The 19,639-nt window shown below is 46.3% G+C and overlaps 3 protein-coding genes across 3 annotated transcripts; 1 reads left to right on the forward strand and 2 right to left on the reverse strand.

The window, feature by feature from the left end:
• Nucleotides 1-426: 426 nt before the first annotated feature.
• On the reverse strand, nucleotides 427-1,212 carry LOC144107405 (kelch domain-containing protein 3-like). The gene is made up of 2 exons (XM_077640395.1): nucleotides 951-1,212; nucleotides 427-767 (listed from the first exon to the last, which is right to left on the reverse strand). The coding sequence occupies exons 1-2, from the start codon at nucleotides 1,210-1,212 to the stop codon at nucleotides 427-429; spliced, it is 603 nt and encodes a 200-aa protein (XP_077496521.1).
• A 9,032-nt stretch (nucleotides 1,213-10,244) lies between these two features.
• LOC144107406 (kelch domain-containing protein 3-like) lies at nucleotides 10,245-11,300 on the reverse strand. The gene has a single exon (XM_077640396.1). It carries the CDS (start codon nucleotides 11,298-11,300, stop codon nucleotides 10,245-10,247), a length of 1,056 nt encoding a protein of 351 aa, XP_077496522.1.
• Nucleotides 11,301-14,685: 3,385 nt separating this feature from the next.
• LOC144107407 (kelch domain-containing protein 3-like) lies at nucleotides 14,686-15,675 on the forward strand. The gene has a single exon (XM_077640397.1). The coding sequence runs from the start codon at nucleotides 14,686-14,688 to the stop codon at nucleotides 15,673-15,675; it is 990 nt and encodes a 329-aa protein (XP_077496523.1).
• The last annotated feature ends 3,964 nt before the right edge of the window (nucleotides 15,676-19,639 follow it).

A 19,639-nucleotide genomic window follows, 5' to 3' on the forward strand; every position in this document is an offset into this window, starting at 1 on the left:
GAAAGTCGCGCAGAATATTGAACCCTAATTTCGCCGGTCGTTCGATATTTATTTATTTATTTACTTATTTATTTATTTTACTCCTAAGGCCTGGGGCATTACAGAGTGGAGTGGATGAATGAAATAAATATAATTCAAAAAAGAAAACCTGAAGAAGACAAACTTTTGTAGTCGGTAAACCATCTCATTCAAGACCTGAATCAATGACTGCAAGAAGACAAGTTTTCCAGTGCTGGTGCTAAGTGCGATACGTGCATGTCAGTCAGCACCGCTTCCTCTTCAGAACCGTCGTCTATGTACTCTCTGCCTGCATGGTGTGATGCATACCCAAAGCCACCGAAAACTAACACCCTTTCTCCCGTCACACTGAAGCCGGGAGAGCTCCTAACAGACGGGCGTAATTAACCCGCGTGACGTCACTTTGATTCAACACGACTTCTCGATATCGTACCTATGCATGTCTGCAAAGTGGGCGCCCCGCTGTCCGTTGTAACAACCAAAGATGTACAGCTGTTCGTCATACACGAAGGCACAACGATGTATGCGACCCGTGGGGTGCACGCCTTCCACCCTTGGCCGCACCCACATCGATGTGGTCGTTTTCAGATAATACAATGAACTATCGTACTGGTCGTTGCCCTCTAGGTTGAACACCTGGACACCCCAAACATACATTCGTGTTCCGATTGCGGACGCCGTGTGGTAGTAGCGCTTAGCCGGGGCCTCTCCGCTGGTCGGGACGCGATGCCACGTCAGGCTCTCCAGGTCTAGAAAATATACATCGTCCGAGGAACTCCGGGTTCAAGCCATCAAAGATGTACATCCGGTGACCCAACACGCAAACAATGCTCGGTGTCGGTACTTGACCGCTCATCTTCGGGCGGCTCCATGTCATGGCGGTGGTATCGAACCGGTATATGTCGCCAATCCATGCCCTTGTGCTCCCGCACATGTATAAGCGCAGTGGTCGTAGGTGACAACACTGTGGACGATGAAGTTAACGGACCCGCCGTCGAGGTGCAGCTCAGTCAGCAGCACACGCCACGCGCATGTTGCGGGGTGGAAGTGGTATACGCCGAAGTGGCTGCCTAAGATTTCGTCGCTGTCACCGTGGTAATTGTAGAACACGTCGAACGAGTAGACCTTCCCTTTGATGGTGACAGCCATGTCGTCGACCAGTTCTGGAACGCCGTTCAGCAGCGCAGTGCACATCGTGCAGTGGTGACCAGTTCTCTCAGAAACGAAGCCGGGCGTTAGTTTTTCTTCGCTGCTATCGGGTAAACATGCACTACGTAAGAACAGGTCTGGTACTTTTCTTTTTTTTTCTGCAAGCCTGTTTTAGTGTGGTAGCTTCTAACGCACCGTTTTCCGGTATGACAATGTAACAACTGTTCCCCGGTTCACACGAAGAAGACAGAGGGAAATAGTGTAAGAAGGTTTGCGCAGGGAAAGAGGGACACAAGGAGGGAAGGGAGGGCGCTGCGCACCGGGTGGCGCACGAGTTCGTGATAACGAAACACATTTTTCTTCGCTACAGCTTAGTGCATCGTTCAATGTGAGGAAGCGAAGCGCTAGGAATAATTAGCTTCTTGAATAGCAAACGCCTTGTGTGATTGCTTCGGAAGCCACGGAATTGTAGGCCCTGCACACGCACATGATTTGCAGTGCTCGTAAGATTGCGAACACAAGCGTGTAGTCTGCTAATACCTGCATAGACGTGTAGCTGAGGTCACAAAGATATGCGAACATCAGAATCAGGCAGCCATGGAAGCAGTCGACAAGCGTGTGCACGCTTGAAAGCATCAGGGGTAGGCCAAGCCAGCTAACATGCGGCCGTTGGAAAATGCGATCAACGCGCTAGGAAAGCTGACATCAAACGCTTTACCCCATAAGAATCCTCACATCCCAAGGTTCAAATGCTCGCGCCAACTGTATCCAGGCAGAATGACGTAGTCGCGAGTCCTCACCTCTGCGTACAAACCAATCTTTCGCTGCAATTCCCGTTACTGGTGTTAACCATTCCTTCAGTTTTAATGTAGGACTACAAATTAGGTGTTAATAAAGATTTATACTTGACAAAAAGAAAAATTTAGTAAACTTAAGTTCACCTGAAGAGTACGACGCGATAGCGTTAAAGGGTCCCTACGGTGGCTAGAGGGTCCGCTGGCAAACCCTTTTGCAATCTGCACATCATTGTTCATATGAGTTCGTGGCGCTAATTAGTCACCCTAATTAACAAAGTGTTTCTGCAATGCAATTCGCCTGCTGTCTGGTGGGAGGTGCTCGTACAAGGCCTCTATTTATTCCAATGAACGGATGTTCCTCACTGGCGTGGATGGAGGCAGCGTTCCCGGATGACGACTGAATGGACAGCGGTCTAGATTCCGCTTTACCGCTCTCTATTCTTTAATTTCAGTAAAACTGCCTTTCCGCCTCACTGCCGTGTCGACCAGTCAAGATTTTGTAGTCGCCAGTTAGCTGACGCCGGGTTTTCGGCCAAACGGGACCTTTAACGCAGCCGCGTTAAAAAAAGAAATCGAGTGGACACTTAAGCTCCGCCTTAAGCGTATGACGCGTTAGCGTAACGGGTTAATTCTCATATATGCAGAAGGTTATCCTCTGCTTTACATTCATACATCCCTGGCAGCCCTCTAACCCCTCTTGTCGCAGGGGTGCAGTGGTTAAGCGATGCGCCAAAGCCCTGCCATGGCAGGTTCTCCAAGCTGTGGGCCTTGTGCCGCCCAGGTTTCTCCTCCCGAGCGACCAGTCATTCATTTAACAGCCGGCTGCCACGATGGGCAGGTTGTGATGACGCAACAAGGTCACGTGACCTTGGTGGCCAACCTGCTTCCTAGGTTGTTCTTACGGGGAGCACCTGCCAGAACCATGCCCCAGATCTTTTGCTTACCGAGCATCTATGCCGACAACGCCGACACCAGATTTTCTGGACATTGGGCTTTTAAAGCTACGGCGTTAAAACAGCGCAATCTATTCGATACAGTGCAGCCAGATACAGTGTTAACGTTCTTCTTTCTGCGGCTCAGTAACTAAAGAAATGGTGCCCCCTGATTAAAAAAAAAAAGAAGAGGCGCGCGGCGTTTGCAGACGAGGTGTCTACTCCATTTGTCGATTCACACACTACGTGGTGTGCAAAACCAAAGACATATTTATCAGACACCTTTATTGTGCAGGACTTCAGATATCGGTCACACAGGCCGTTGTGTAAGTACCTGAAAAGAGCACGAAAGTTATCAGCTCTTTTACACACCTATATTGTCAGCTGCTAATGTATACGAAGATAACCAAGAAGACACGTGAGCGCAGTTCAGACACGCGCCAATTCATTTTAACCGCTGAGATTACCGCAGGCGTTAGATAGCAGAGACGTACCACATCATCACATAGTAGGGTATGTGTAGCATCTAGCCTACTATAGCCCTCTCTGATTAAGGCTGGCCCTAAACATGGATGCCACTAATTGAATTTAGTAGAACGTTCTTGCGGTCCAGTTGATCGATGTCCTCGAAGGTTAAGACGCCGCGACCAGTACGAGGACGCGGTCAAACGAAACCAATACGCCATCACGTGCGCAGACTCTAAGCTGCGTACTCATGGTAGGGGAAGCACAGGTATATAAGCGTGCGAACAGAGGAGGGGCGACGTGAGCAATATATTTAGTTCAAGCATGATTTTTGCGATAAATTGCCTGAGAAAGCTATGGCGTGTAACTTCGAAGAGAACCCTACGCTCACGTGTTCAAGGAAGCAGTAGGTGCTTTTCGAAGTCTTAAAATCAGTGGTTTTTAAAATCAGTGGTCTCCTTCGTTTTCTAGGGTAAATATTTTTGGAAGCAAAACACTTGCTGCAAGTCTTCACACAATTGGACAACAATTCGCAACAAGTAATAAATATACAATAGCTTTCAGGACCACCTAATGAGCGTAAAATGGTGCCAAAAGTGATTATGAAGAGAGTAGATGCCTTCGTTCCTATTTATGCTACTCTTTAGATAAATGACAAAAGGTGGCCCAGCACCGAACGTCGCGGTAAGCCTGCATAAACAGAACTAATTATATCGACTAAGTGGTTCGCGGAAGTAAAGAAACACGCAAATTCTGTTTACCTTCCTGTGGTGACACGTATTCTACTCAAATACGCCCATCCGTCTGTGTTCTGATAGCAGATCGCATTATCTTCAGGTGCACAGCCAAGCTTTTATCGCCATCGTTGGATTCCTCGCTGAGAATGTGACTAACGTGCGCGGTGCTCTGCAGGGCTCTCACAAGAATATACATAAGCTTTCGGGAACCTTCAAATACTGGCCAGTATGCTGTATATTGCGTCCAATACGATCTGCACCTGATACCATCTGTCAGACAAGATTTGATGAATTCTGTTCGCTCATGTTTAAGACATAGATACCGGCCAGGTGCTCCCGGATTGTAATCAGAATGCTTAGCAGGAATATGGACAATAAATAGCAGCCTATTGAATGAGCGAACGTTCACACAAGCGTAAACCAAAAGGTAGACATGCGGAAACAGGTAAAAACTGTTCGGCTTTCTTAATAGGTGTAAGGCTTAAGGCAGTTTAACGCCCCACAGCTACTCACGCTTTGAGGGACGCTGTAGTGGAGGGCTTTTGACAATATCGATCACCTGGCGTTCTTTAAAGTGCAATGACACCGCACAGTACACTGGCTTCCAGAATTTAGCCTCTATCGAAATTCGACAGACGCGGCCGGGACTGAACCCGCATCGTTCGGGTCAGCAGCCGAACGCCATAACCACTGAGCCACCGCGGCGGCGGGTTCGACGCTAAGGCGCCCCTGTGCTGTGCGATGACAGTGCACGTTAAAGATCCCCAGGTGGTCGAAATTATTCCGGAGCCCTCCACTACGGCACTTGTCTCTTCCTTTCTTATTTCACTCCCTCCTTTATCTCTTCCCTTACGGCGCGGTTCAGGTGTCCACCGATATATGAGACAGATACTTCGCCATTTCCTTTCCCCAAAAAACCAATTATTGATTATTTCTCAAGACATCGCAGATAAGTTAGATTGTTTCCGTCTGCCTTGAAAAGGACGAATAGCAAATGCTAAACTGCCATCTAGAATCACGAGCTTCAAGCCAAAGTGATGTTAATGAGATTCGTTAGAAGAAATCACCGGGTTGGAGTTTAATCGATCTCGTTGAAAATTTCACGTTTGGAAATTTTGTTCTCGTTTTTCTTTCTGATAAAGTGGCGCCCCAGAGAGACCTGAATATAAACCACACACTAGCGACTTTCTTGCTTGCGCGAAAATCGAGCACGAAAGAAGGCGTTTTTTGCGTACAAAAGAAGAGTTTATTGCTGTGTCCAGTAGCGACGCCAAAGTTGCATTATCGCCATACCACCAAGCTGTATACGCCGAAGACGGTCCTTTTGCTTGAGATGCAGCACCTACGGTCGACTACGATGGGTGAGAAGTGATAGCGTTGACCATTTGAATAATGAAGGATGGTGATTCGGGTAGATCCAGCTGTGCATCAATTACTGCTAGTAAGCACAGGTTCTGCAGTGTCGGTGCCAAGTGCAACACGTGGAGATCGCTCAGAGCCATTGGTTCCTCGGCAATCTGCCCTTCATAAAGTTGAGGTAAAGGGCCAAGTCCGCCGAAGATAAACACTCTTTCGCCCATCACTGAGCAGCCATGGCAGAATCTGGCAGACGGGCCTAAGCCACATGGCTTCACTTCGGTCCAAAACGACGTCTCGGGGTCGTACTTGTGCATATCTGCTAAACTGGCACGCAGAATATCGCTGTACCCTCCGAAAATGTACAGCTCTTCGTTGTACACGAAGGCTGAGTGTCCTCGGCGACGCACAGGGGCAACGCCTTGCACCTGTGGGCGCACCCAGGAAGAGGTGGTCGCTTCAAAATAGTAAAGGGCGAAGGAAGGGTCTTGTGGGCTGCCGTCAAATAGATACATGCGCGTTCCTATGGTAGAGGCAGTGTAGAATGTATGCCGAAGAGGGGCCTCTCCGCTGGTGGGGACACGATGCCACTCCAGGGTATCCAAGTCAAGGAACCGAACGTTATGCGAATTATTCAAGACACTGAAGACATACATGCGGTGACCAACCACGCAAGCTGTGCTGCCGCAAATCGTTGTCGGCGCCTCACCGGATACCTCCAGACGCCTGCATGTCGTGGTGTTTGTGTCAAAGCGATAAATGACACAGGGAAATGGCCAGCTCTCCGAACGGCCCCACAGATACGCGCATTGGCCATACGTTACAACTGTGTCGCGGTAAATCTTAAACTTCTCGCCGTTGGGAAGCTGCGTACGCACCGCATCCCACCCGTACGAAGCGGGGTCGAAGATGAACACGTCGACGAAGTTTCTGGGCTCGAGGCAACTGTTGAACGAGTAGACTTTACCGTTGATGCAGGGAGCCTTGTGCGTAAGATGTTCCGGAACGTCGTTCAGCCGCACCGTCCACATCTTGCAGAGACACCCAGCTCTGTCGGAGAGAAGGCTCGGTAATTCCAGCGATGGTGGCGGCGTTATGCGGCCTTTTTCTGAAGCAGCGAGATGGTGATCGGTATCCGCGGCGTGTCCTCCAGACGTTGTGCGTCGAAGGGTAACTATCGGCAGTCAGGAGGGTTCTTCTGCTCTTACGTGTCTTTTTCAGAGCGAAGTACTTTCTTGACGCCGCGAGACACGTGGTTAATGCCTTCCATTCGAGAATTTCGTCAGGTTGATATGTCTTACGAGCCGCATTGATAGGGTCTAAATATCTTTCCGCCTCAAAGGAAGCACGTGAAATATATATAGCCTATATCCTCCGGAACTTTCGCCTTTCCTTTCGCATGTGTTTGGTTGTCGCCTTATCGTCTAGCATGTTTTTGGTATCAGTGTCATGCAGCTATCTTCTATTCACATCGCGAACAACAAAATTTCTGTTCAACTCAGCCGCGATGGTGAAACTGGGGCATGAATAGTTGGCATTTCACATTTACATTTCATCTTGGAGCAAGAAATGCCTACAGTGGCTAAATTCCTGCAGCTGTTTCTGGTGAGCTAGAAACTTGTTATTTGTATAATGTGCGTTGCATATCTGGATTTAAATTAGTGTTCAGCGGAGTACTTTTAAAACTCGATTTAAAGAAAAAATTATTTGGTTAAACTGAGAAATTCTTCGAATTCAGGAAAGCATTTTTTAGCCTTCTAATTAAAAATGGTAACGTAACGGCACCCAAAAGCTTTCCTGGCATCATATTTGCCGCCAACCCACGCCTGCGTACATAAGAAGTCCGAGAAAACACCCCGAATCACTTGTGCATGAAACGCCATCTGCGCAACCAGATTCGAAACCAAGGCGGAAGCGCCGCAGATTGGCGCGTCCTCTGTTCCGTGCAGAGGCGCACCTTGCAGCCTTTTAAAATCAAAACCAGGGCCGTGACATTGGCGCCTAGATGATACTGTTTGCACGCTGGCACAAGCTGCGAGACATCGTGGGCAGAATAAAGGATAAATAAGCTTTCTTTTCTCATATATTCCTTGGGGAACTCCGTTAAACCGAGAATAGTCGTCACTTGTTTCGTAATGTATGGTTATTGAGAAATTATAACTCTATGGGTACTTGCTGCGTAATCAAAATTTGTTCGTTAGACTGGGAGCTTCGTGAAATCGAGCTTTGGTTGATCGAGCTTTAAATGTATCATCGTACTTACTAAGGTTGGGAGGACGGGTGAATCATATGTAGCATTAAAGGAAAGGAAGTTAGTATGCTATCATGGATGAGCGGACGCAGGATAGCTATACGTGGGACCTGTGGTCAATAAGGATAGAGCTGGCAACATACAGCAATTATGTAACCTTAACGAGAAGGTGGCAGTTATCGTCGATAAACTTAATAAGATAGAGAAATTGAGACTGGTACTGGCCTTCGCACATACATCCAGCCACGATGACTAGATACTCGCACGCTTCCGTGAAGAAGTAACAAACCTTCAATGAGTAAAGTAAAAACACAGTATACTGTAATAATGCCCGGCGGAATTCAATGCCAAGGTAGACAAGAGGCAGGCAGGATCGAGCACTGGGAGTAACTGAGCACTGAATGGCTTGAAGCAGTAGAAGTGGGTGTTATTAGGAGCGTTTGCAGAACTGAAAAATTTACGGATCGTGAATACCGTTTTCTGCGAAAGAGAGATCTGGAAGTGGGCATACAGCAGCCCGAATGTGAAGACTGAAAATGAGGTAGACTTCATATTGTTGGTGGAATCATGCAATATGCGGAGGTGCTTGGCAAGGTGCAATGTAGTTGGCGTAAGACTCTGAGGTGTCGATTTAGAACAGACCAACAGGGAACGGAATAAGCTAATAAAAAAGAAGCCCGTCAACGTGTTAGACGTAAGAGGCAAAGTGGAGGAATTCAGGATCTTGCTGCAGAGCATAAATTGGGCTCAAACCGAGGACGATAACCTTAATGAGTACGTCTTAAAATTTTGCGGCTATGCTTACTCTAATAAATGAACTACCGTAAAAAACTTGTTCACCATGTTTTTCTTCAGCGAAGCACATGCACATCACGCCACTTGTAACACTCTGAAAAACTTCACATTTATTTACACGGCACACGAATGCTTTTTACACTGATTCGTGCCTCGCTCAATTGAGGACGGGAACCAATAACACGACGCTCTAATTTCAATAACCTGTATTCATTTGTTCAAAAATGATCTGACCGCTCATACCGGTGTTCCTAATAAACCATATGTACACACTATAATTATTTCTAGTAGAAACTATTCCATTTTTGTCTGCGTTTTCTTTTTTCTTATAAATTATTGAATATCTTGTGCAAATCCACGCCCTCCTTTAAAGCGCGACCATGGGCCTCAGGGCGTTACAAATAAAAATAAAAAGGGTGCTGAAATGCATCTACACTTACGATGTACACTTCAATGTATCAGCAAGTTGTTCTAAGACATCGAACAGCTCTACGCGCTGCCCTGACGTACTAATGTGGAAATGTTAGCAGCGCATTATCAGGGCATCTGTCTTACTTTCTTGCTTTCCTGGATAAACATTTTTCGAAGCGAGACACTTACTTAAAGTCTTAACACAATTGGTTAACAATTCTCAAGGCGTGGTAAATATTAATACGTTTCAGGGTCTCTTAATGATCGTGAAATGGTGCCGGAAATGATTATATAGAGAGTAGATACCCTATTTATGGGCACTCTTTGCATGAATAATAAAAGGTGTCGCACCGCCCAACGTCGGGGCAAGCCGGGGTAAACAGATGTAATATCAACGAAGTTGTTCGGTCAAGCAATGAAAGACCAAAATTTTGCTTACCTTCCCGTATATAATTTTATTCAACTCAAGTACGCCTGTCCGTCTGTTCTCTGGTATCAGATCGCATTATCGTAAGGTGCAGAGCCAACTTTTATCACATCGTGGGATGGCTGCGCGCCCGGTGCTCTGGAACGCTCTTACATCAGTATAATTAACCTGTTCAAATACTGGCCAGCAGGGTGTCGATTCCGTCCAATAGGATCTGCACCTTATACGATATGTTACACAAGCATTGAAGAATTCTATCGGCTCAGGTTCAAGACAAATACTGTGCGGGTGCTTCCGAATTGCACTTGGAATATATAATAAGGAAAAATTTACAGCAAATCGTAGGCTCTAAAGCGAGATAATCAAGAAACCTTTACATCAGCATAAACTCAGGGCAGACATAAGGAAACAAGTAAGAACTGTTCGGCTCTACGAAACCCTCTTAGTAAAGGTAATTGCGTTCCGGAAAACGCTTAAACCACCCACACCACGTAATCCAGCAACTAAACTCAATCTGCCGACTGCCTTGAAAAGAATGACCCGCAAACGTCACACTGCGGCATGTAATTGCTCGCGAGCTTCAAGCGAAAAGTACGTTAATGCGATTCGATTGAAGAAACCACAAGGCTGGGGTTCAATCAATATCACCGAATAATTCTTCTTGCGGAAAATTTGTTCTCGTTATTTTTTTAAAAATTGGCACCCCAAGATACCTGAATATAAACGATACACTAGCGACTTTCTTGCTTGCGAGAAAATCGAGCACGAAAGAAGGCGTTTTTTGCGTACAAAAGAAGAGTTTATTGCTGTGTCGTGTAGTGATGCCAAAGTTGTATTATCGCCGTACCACCGAGCTGTCTACGCCGAAGACGCTCCGGTCGCTTGAACTGCAGCACCTGCCGTCGTCTACGATGGGTGAGAAGTGATAGCCTTCACCATTTCAACAATGAAGTATAGTGATTCGGGTAGATCCAGCTGTGCATCAATTACTGCTAGTAAGCTCAGGTTCTGCAGTGTCGGTGCCAAGTGCAACACGTGGAGATCGCTCAGAGCCATTGGTTCCTCGGCAATCTCCCCTTCATATAGTTGGGGTGCCGGACCAAGTCCGCCGAAGATAATCACTCTTTCGCCCATCACTGAGCAGCCATGGCAGGACCTGGCAGACGGGCCTAAGCCACATGGCTTCACTTCGGTCCAACACGACGTCTCGGGGTCGTACTTGTGCATATCTGCTAAGTAGGTCTCCAGGATATCGCTGTACCCTCCGAAAATGTACAGCTGTTCGTTGTACACGAAGGCTGAGTGTCCTCGCCGATTCACAGGGGAAACGCCTTGCACCTTTGGGCGCACCCAGGAAGAGGTGGTCGTTTCAAAAGAGTAAAGGGCAAAGGAAGGGTCTTCTGGGCTGCCGCCAATCGCGTACATTCGGGTCCCGATTGTGGACACAGTTTTCAAGGCGTGCCGAACAGGGGCCTCTCCGCTGGTGCGGACACGACGCCACTCCAGGGTATCCAAGTCAAGGAACCGAACGTTGTGCGAATTACCCAAGATACTGAAGACATACATGCGGTGACCAACCACGCCAGCTGTGTTGCCGATAATCGTTGGCGGCGCCTCGCCGGACACCTCCAGACGGCTGCATGTCATGGTGTTTGTGTCGAAGCGATAAATGACACTGGGAGATTGCCAGCACAGCGGGGCTCCCCACAGATACGCGCATTGGCCGTACGCTACAATTGTATTGCGATAATTGTTAAACTGCTCGCCATGGGGAAACTGCGTCCGCACCATATCCCACCGGTGCGAAGCGGGGGCGAAGATGAACACGTCGACGAAGTTTCTGGGGGCGGGGCGACTGTTGAACGAGTAAACCTTACCGTTGATGCAGACAGCCTTGTGCGTAACATCTTCTGGAACGCCGTTCAGCCGCACCGTCCACGTCCTGCAACAAGACTCGGTCATTCCGGTGATGGCGGCGGCGTTAGGCGGCCTTTTTCTGAAGCAACGAGATGGTGATGTATGGATGCAGTGCGTCGAAGGGTCACTGTCGGCACTCAGAAAGGCTCTTCTGCTTTTACGCGTCTTTTTCAGAGCGAAGTGCTTTCCTGACGTCGCGAGACACGTGGTTAATGCTTTCCAATCGAGAATTTCATTAGGTTGATTTGTCATGCGAGCCCCATGGATGGGCTCTAAATATCTCGCGGCCTTAAAGAAAGCATGTGAAATGTATATGGCTTGATTCCTACGTAACTTTTTTTATCTGGTTTGCAATGTGTTCGATTGCCGCCTTATCGTCTAGCAGGTGTTTGATATCGGCGTCATACAGCTCTCGCCTATTCATATCGCGAGCAACAACCTTTCTGTTCAACCCCGCACGATTGGGAAAATGTGACGTGAATAAATGGTTATTTTTCGTTTGCATGTCCTCATCTATCAAGATTTGGCTAAATTGGTTGAATTCTTGCAGCTGCCTCTGGTGATCTAGGAACTTGTGGTTTGGCCAGAGTGCCTTGTATGCCTACCTTTAAATTAGAATTCAACGTGGTACTTTTAAACTCGATTTATGACGCAAAGTATTTATTTAAATCCATAAATTCTTCAAATTGAGAATGGAATTTTTGAATTGAGGAAGGCAAGAACAAAGTATACTGTAATATTGATCGGAGAATTTCAGTGCCAAGGTATTCAAGCAGAAGGCAGGATAGCGAGCAGTGGGTGACACCTGAATATATTCTAGGAATAAAAAAGGGTTTAATTAGTAGAGTTCGTTGATGCGGAATAATTAGCGTATCATGAGTACCTTTTTCCGCGAAAAGGACCTCCGGAAGAGGGCACGCAGAACGCTATATGGGGAGACTAAAAAATCCACACGGAATGTTAGCTACATTCGAATCAGTGTGAAATCACGGATTTCTGCTACGTAGAAGACGACAATGAGCAGGCAGTGCCGCGGGACGAAGCAGATGGAAGTTGATGAGGACGACGCTCTTCACTGCTCAGCACGAGAGTATGGAGCAGTTTAACACGTGGTGTGTTCGGCTTCAGCGATAGCCTAGAAGGTTTGTGAATGGGAATTATAATTTTCATATAAAGAGTTCAGAACTTCGCGACCGTATTGGGTGGAAGACGTTAGGAACCCGAAGAAAAATCTGCGCGCTGAAGATCTTGCACAGCCTTTACAATGATTGCACCGGTATTAATAAAAACAATTATCTAAAGCGCCCATATTACATTTCATAGAAACTAGACAACACTAAAATGAAAAAGTGTTATCAATGCCGCATTAATGCATTTAAGTATTCGTTTTTTCCTAACACAATTGTGGACTGGAATAAGCTTCTGAAAGATGTGGATTGTGCACCTGATTTTCAAAGTGCTGTTGAAATGATGATGTGATGTATTTCTTCCAAGTCTCCTGCGTTTACCAGCGGTGTGCAGATACATGTTATGTTATCACTCATACTACACGTGAATTCATTTAGTCTTCTTTCAGTATGTTGTGTTACCTTGCTTACATGTTTCCCAATACCTTCTTTGCGTGTGTTATTGTATGTAGTTATATCACCCCAATAATAATGCCTCATGGGCGCTCTAGGTACTTGCAATATATAAATAAATAAATATATACCAGCCAGAGCTGCGGAGGCTGCGGAAGTATTGCGTCCGAGAAACTATATTGCTCCGCCATGTATCATTCGTTCTTTCGAAACTTCGGTGAGCATTAAAAATCAGGGTCGAAGCTGTGAGGCACTGAGTGTCGAAGCTGTGAGGCCCCCTGGCTAATATTTAAATTGTGTGTGAACTGCTTTTTGGGCGCGGATTGAGTAGAAGCGATTCGCCCTACGATCCGCGTATCATGCCGCCGCATGTAATTCTTGCTTCTCAAAGAATGCATGAGTCGCAGGACGAATATTTGGCACGAGGTAAAACGAAGTCCAGGAGGCACCATTCGCGGCACTTAAGGTTTTTCGCAACAATATTTGCTTGTGTTCACTTTGGATAAATGGCGAACTAAATTTTGGGTGCGGGCTTAAACTGCACGAACAGATGCTCCGGCTTCGGCAGGTTTGCCTGCACAGCGGCTGTTGAAGCCGATCTGTTCGCGCCGCCGCGGGTTCGGCCCCTCAGTCATGGGTATTGACGTAATTTCTTTTTTTTTTCTAGCCTGTGTACCTCCGGACATACATCAGCCATAGATGATTTTACTAAGCTCTCAACATCCGGATGATTGCTTTCGCACCAAAAATGAAATGGACATGATATTGATCGTGGAATTGTGCAGGATGTGGATCTGCTTGGCAAGGCGCGATGAAGTTACCATAGGTTTGTGAGGTATTAAGTTGGAATAGACTAAGAGGCAGTAGAAGGCACTAGTAAGAAAAAAGCCCATCGACGAATTAGGGGCAAGAGTTGGAAAGAAGAAATTTAAGATCTCGCTGCAGAACGAATGTTGTGATCTACTCGAAAATTATAACCTTAGTGTTCGAAGAATTCACTCGAAGCTCACCAGACTTCCGTGGTCTGTATGTTGACTTTCTGTCTGTATGTATGCCGTGGTCTGTATGTCAACATGGTGGGGAGAATATTTGCTATCTTTAGCACGTTTTAAACTTAGCAAATTGTTAGTGTGCGCAGCGACATTACCATGTATTTCCGTTCAATTCACAGTGTTCATTTACACTGATATCTTGTCGCATGCTCTTGCTATGTCCTATCGGAGTGCTTGCATTATCCTCTATTATCGTTTTACCACAAGTTCCTAAATCACCAGAAGCAGCTGCAAAAATTCAACCACTTCAGGCAAATCTTGCTAGATGAGGACATGCAAACGTAAAATAGCCATGATTCACGCCAGATTTTCCCAATCGTGGCGGGGCTGAACAGTGAGGTTGTTACTCGCGATATGAATAGGCGAGGGCTGTATGACACCGATATCAAACACCTGCTAGATGATAAGGCGGCAATCGAACACATTGCAAACGAAAGAAAAAAAGCTACGCAGGAATCAAGCCATATATATTTCACGTGCTTTCTTTAAGCCGCCAGATACTTAGACCCTTTCAATGCGGCTCGCATGACATATGAACCTGACGAAATTCGCGAATGGAAGGCATTAACCACGTGTCTCGCGACGTCTAGAAAGTACTTCGCTCTGAAACAGACGCGTAAAAGCAGAAGAGCCTTTCTGAGTGCCGACAGTGACCCTTCGACGCGCTGCATCCATACATCACCATCTCGCTGCTTTACGAAAAGGCCGCCTAACGCCGCCGCCATCGCCGGAATGACCGAGCCTTGTTGCAAAATGTGGACGGTGCGGCTGGAAAACGTTCCGGAACACGTTACGCCTATGGTTGTCTGCATCAACGGTAAGGTCTACTCGTTCAGGAGTGGCTTCGAACCCAGAAACTCCGTCGATGTGTTCATCTTCGACCCCGCTTCGTACCGGTGGGATATGGTGCGGACGAAGCTTCCCGATTGCGAGCAGTTTAACGTTTCCCTTGACACAGTCGTAGCGTACGGCCAATGCGCCTATCTGTGCGGCCCCGCGCTTAGGTGGCAATGTTTAACTGTCACTTATCGCTTCGACACGAACACCATGACATGCAGCCGTCTGGACGTGTTCGGCGAGGCGCCGCCAATCATTATCGGCAACAAAGCTTGCATGGTTGGTCACCGCATGTATGTCTTCAGTGAGCTGGGTAATTCGCACAACTTGCAGTTCCTTGACTTGGATACCCTGGAGTGGCATCGTATCGCCACCAGCGGAGAGTGCCCTGTTCGGCGCACCTTGAACACTGTGTCTACCATCGGGACGCGCGTGTACACGCTTGGCGGCAGCCTACAAGACCCTTCCTTCGCCATTTACTATTTTGAAACGACCACCTCTTCCTGGGTGCGCCCAAAGGTGCAAGGTGTTGCCCCTGTGCGTCGGCGAGAACATTCAGCCTTCGTGTACAACGAAGAGCTGTACATTTTCGGAGGGCTCAGCGATCTCCTGCCGACCTACTTAGCAGATATGCACAAGTACGACCCCGAGACGTCGTGTTGGACCGAAGTGAAGCCATGTGGCTTAGGCCCGTCTGCCAGGTTCTGGCATGGCTGCTCAGTGATGGGTGAAAGAGTGTTTATCTTCGGCGGAATTGGTCCGGCACCCAACCAGAAGGAAGGGCAGGTTATTGAGGAGCGAAGGGGGCTGACGGATCTCCACTTGCTTCACTTGGCACCGACACTGCAGAACCTGTGCGTACTTGCAGTAATTGATGCACAGCTGGATCTACGTGGCTCACCACCCTTCATTAGAAAAATGGTCAACGCTATCACTACTCACCCGTCGTAGTCGATGGTAGATGCTGCATCTCGAGCAAACGGAATGTCTTCAGCGTATACATCTTGGTGGTGCGGCGATAATACAACTTTGGCATCGCTACATGACACAGCAATAAAGTCTTCTCTTGTAAGCAAGAAACGCCTTCTGTCGTGCTCGGCTTTCGCGAAAGCAAGAAAGTCGCTTGTGTATCGTTTATATACAGGTCTGTTTGGGGCGCCAATTTTTAAAAAATAATGAGAACAAATTTTCTGAACGAAGAATTATTCAGTGATATCGATTGAACCCCAGCCTTGTGGTTTCTTCAAGCGAGTCGCATTAACCTACCTTGCGCTTCAGCCTCGCAAGCAAATACAGGTCGCAGTGTGACGTTTGCTGGTCATTCCTTTCAAGGCAGTCTGCAGATTGAGTTTAGTTGCTGGATTAAGTGATAGTAGTGGATATAATTTTTTTTCAGCAAACAATTTACCTTAACTTCGATGGCTTCAGAAAGCCGAATAGGTTTTACTTATTTCCTTATGTCTGCCCTGAGTTCATGCTGGCGTAAATGTTTGTTGATTCTATTGCTTTATAGCCTACTATTTACTGTACATTTTTCGTTATATATTTCAAGTGCAATTCGGAAGCACCCAACCATGTCCGTGTCTTGAACCTGAGCCGAAAGAATTCATCCAGGCTTGTGTAACATATCTTATCAGCTGCAGATCCTATTGGACGGTATCGACAGCTTGCTCGCCAATATTTGAACAGGTTATTTATACTGATGTAAGAGCGTTCCAGAGCACCGGGCGCGCAGCCATTCTATTATGGTGATAAAAGTTAGCTCTGCCCCTGGCGATAATTCGATCTGATATCAGAGAACAGACGGACAGGCGTACTTGAGTGTAATTAAAATTATATACGGGAAGGTAAGCAGAATTTTTGTCTTTCATTGCTTGAGCGAACCACTTCATCCATATTAGAACTGTTTACCCCGGCTTACCTCGATGTTTGGTTATGCGACACCTTTTATCATTCACCTAAAGAGTGCCATAAATGGAGTATCTACTCTATTTATAATCATTTCCGGCACCATTTCACGCTCACTAGGAGGGCCTTAAACCTATTAATACTTACCACGCGTTGAGAATTGTTAACCAATTGTGTTAAGACTTTCATAAAGTGTTTTGCTTCGAAAATTGTTTATGCTGAAAAGCAAGAAAGTAAGACAGATGCCCTGATAATCCGCAGCCAACATTTCCACATTAGTACGTCAGGGCAGTGCGCAGAGCTGTTCGATGTATTAGAACAACTTGCTGATACACTGAAGTCTCCATTGAAAGTGCAAATGCATTTCGGCACCTTTTTTATTTTTTTATTTGTAACTGCCTGAGGGCCAGGGTCGGGCGTTAAAGGAGGGTGTGGATTTGCACGAGATATTCAATTATTTAGAGGCAGAAGAGAAAAAGCAGGCACAAATAGAATAGTTTCTACTACAAATAATTATGCAGTGTGTAAATATTGTTTACTTGGAACACCAGAATAAGCTTTAAGATCATTTTACACAAATAAATATATGGTATTGCAATTAGAGCGTCGTGTTATTGGTTCCCGTCCTGAATTGAGCGAGGCATGAATCAGTGTAAAAAGCATTCGTGTGCCGTGTCAAAAAAAAATGTAAGTTTTTCACGGTGGTACAAGTGGCGTGATGTGCATGTGGTTCGCTGAAGCAAAATATGGTGAAGAAGTTTTTATTGTAGTTTATTTAATAGAGTAAGCATAGCGGGTAAATTTGAAAACGTACTGATTAAGTCCTTGGTTAGAGCCCAATTTATGTTCTGCAGCGAGATCCTGAATTCCTCTACTTTGCTTCTTTCGTCTAACACGTTGAAGGACTTCTTTCTTAATAGCATATTCCGTTCCTTGTTGGTCTGTTCTAAATCGACACCTCAGAGTACTACGGCAACTACATTGCACCTTGCCAACCACCTCTGCATATTGCGTGATGCCACAATCAATATGAAGTCTCTCATTTTCAGTCACCACATTCGGCTGCTCTGTGCCCACTTTCGGATCTCCCTTTGGCGGAAAACGATGTTCATGATCCGTAAATTATTCAGTTCTGCAAACGCTTCTAATAACACCCATTTCTAATGCTTGAATCTATTCAGTGCTCAGTTACTGCCAGTGTTCGATCCTGCCTGTCTCTTGTCTACCTTGGCATTGAATTGCACCGGCCATTATTACAGTATACTGCGTTTTTACTTTACTCATTGAAGATTTGTTACCTCTTCACGGAAGCTTTCGAGTACCTAGTCATCGTGACTAGATGTATGCGCGAAGTCCAGTACCAGCCTGAATTTCTACCTTTTATTAAGTTTATGGACGATAACTGCAACCTTCTCGTTACGGATACAGAATTGCTGTAGGTTGCCAGGTCTATCCTTATTGTCCACAGATCCCACGTATAGCTATCCTGTGTCCGCTAAACCATAATAGCATACTAACTTCCTTTCCTTTAACGCTACATATGATTCACCTGTCCTCCTAACCTCAGCAAATACGATGATACATTTAAAGCTCGATCAACCAAAGCTCGATTTCACGAAGCTCCCGGTTTAGGGAACAAATTTTTATTCCGCGGCAAGTACCCAGGGTTATAACTTCTCAATAAGCAGAGATTACGAAACAAGTGACGACTATTCTCGGTTTAAGAGAGTTCTTCAAGGAACAAGTGAGTAAAGAAAGGGGACTTATCATTTATTCTGCCCACGATGTCTCGCAGCTGGTGCCAGCGTGCAAACAGTAACATCTTGGCGCCAAAGTCATGGTCCTGATTTTGATTTGAAGGGGCTGCAAGCTGCGCCTCTGCACGGAACAGAGGATGCGCCAATCGGCGGCGCTTCCATTGGCTTCGAATCCGGTTTAGCAGATGGCGCTTTCATGCACAAGTGATTCGGGGCGCTTTCTCGGACTTATGTACGCAGATGCGCGTTGTCAGCAAATATGATGCCACGAAAGCTTTTAGATGCCGTTACATTACCATTTTTAATTTAGAAGGCGAAAAAGTGTTTTCCTGAATTCGAAAAATTTCTCGGCTTAGCTAAATAATTTTTCTGTTAAATCGAATTTTTAATGTACTCCACTGAACACTAAATCCACATATGAAACGCGGCGGCTGCGTTTTTATGGAGGAAAAACGCTAAGGCGCCCGTGTGCTGTGCGATGTCAGTGCACGTTAAAGATCCCCAGGTGGTCGAAATTATTCCGGAGCCCTCCACTACGGCACCCCTTTCTTCCTTTCTTCTTTCACTCCCTCCCTTATCCTTTCCCTTGCGGCGCGGTTCAGGTGTCCGACGATAATTGAGACATATACTGCGCCATTTCCTTTCCCCAAAAACCAATTATCATTATTATTAAACGCACATTATACAAATAACAAGTTTCTGGCTAACCAGACACAGCTGCAGGAATTTAGCCCCTGTAGGCATTTCTTGCTACAAGATGAAATGTATATGTGACATGCCAACCATTCATGCCCCATTTTCACCATCGCGGCTGAGTTGAACAGAAAGTTTGTTGTTCGCGATGTGAATAGACGATAGCTGCATGACACTGATACCAAAAACATGCTAGACGATAAGGCGGCAACCAAACACATGCGAAAGGAAGGGCGAAAGTTCCGGAGGATATAGGCTATATATATTTCACGTGCTTCCTTTGAGGCCCCCAGATATTTAAACCCTATCAATGCGACTGGCATGACCGATCAAGTTAACGAAATTCTCTATTGGACAGCATTAACCACGTGTCTCGCGGCGTCAAGAAAGTACTTCGCTCTGAAAAAGAGACGTAAGAGCAGAAGAGCCTTCCTGGCTGCCGATAGTTACCGATCACTATCGATAGATACCGATCACCATCTCGCTGCTTCAGGAAAAGGCCGCATAACGAAGCCAACATCGCAGGAACTACCGAGCCTTCTCTCCCATAGAACTTG

This window comes from Amblyomma americanum, chromosome 10 (assembly GCF_052857255.1).
Source record: "Amblyomma americanum isolate KBUSLIRL-KWMA chromosome 10, ASM5285725v1, whole genome shotgun sequence".
NCBI lineage: Eukaryota > Metazoa > Arthropoda > Arachnida > Ixodida > Ixodidae > Amblyomma > Amblyomma americanum.

Coding starts and splice junctions, on each gene's coding strand:
- LOC144107405 (XM_077640395.1), bottom strand. CDS start 1,212: ATGTGCACTGCGCTGCTGAACGGCGTTCCAGAACTGGTCGACGACATG. Junction 768..950: donor CGACCACTGCGCTTATACAT/GTGCGGGAGCAC, acceptor TATATTTTCTAG/ACCTGGAGAGCCTGACGTGG.
- LOC144107406 (XM_077640396.1), bottom strand. CDS start 11,300: ATGACCGAGTCTTGTTGCAGGACGTGGACGGTGCGGCTGAACGGCGTT.
- LOC144107407 (XM_077640397.1), top strand. CDS start 14,686: ATGGTTGTCTGCATCAACGGTAAGGTCTACTCGTTCAGGAGTGGCTTC.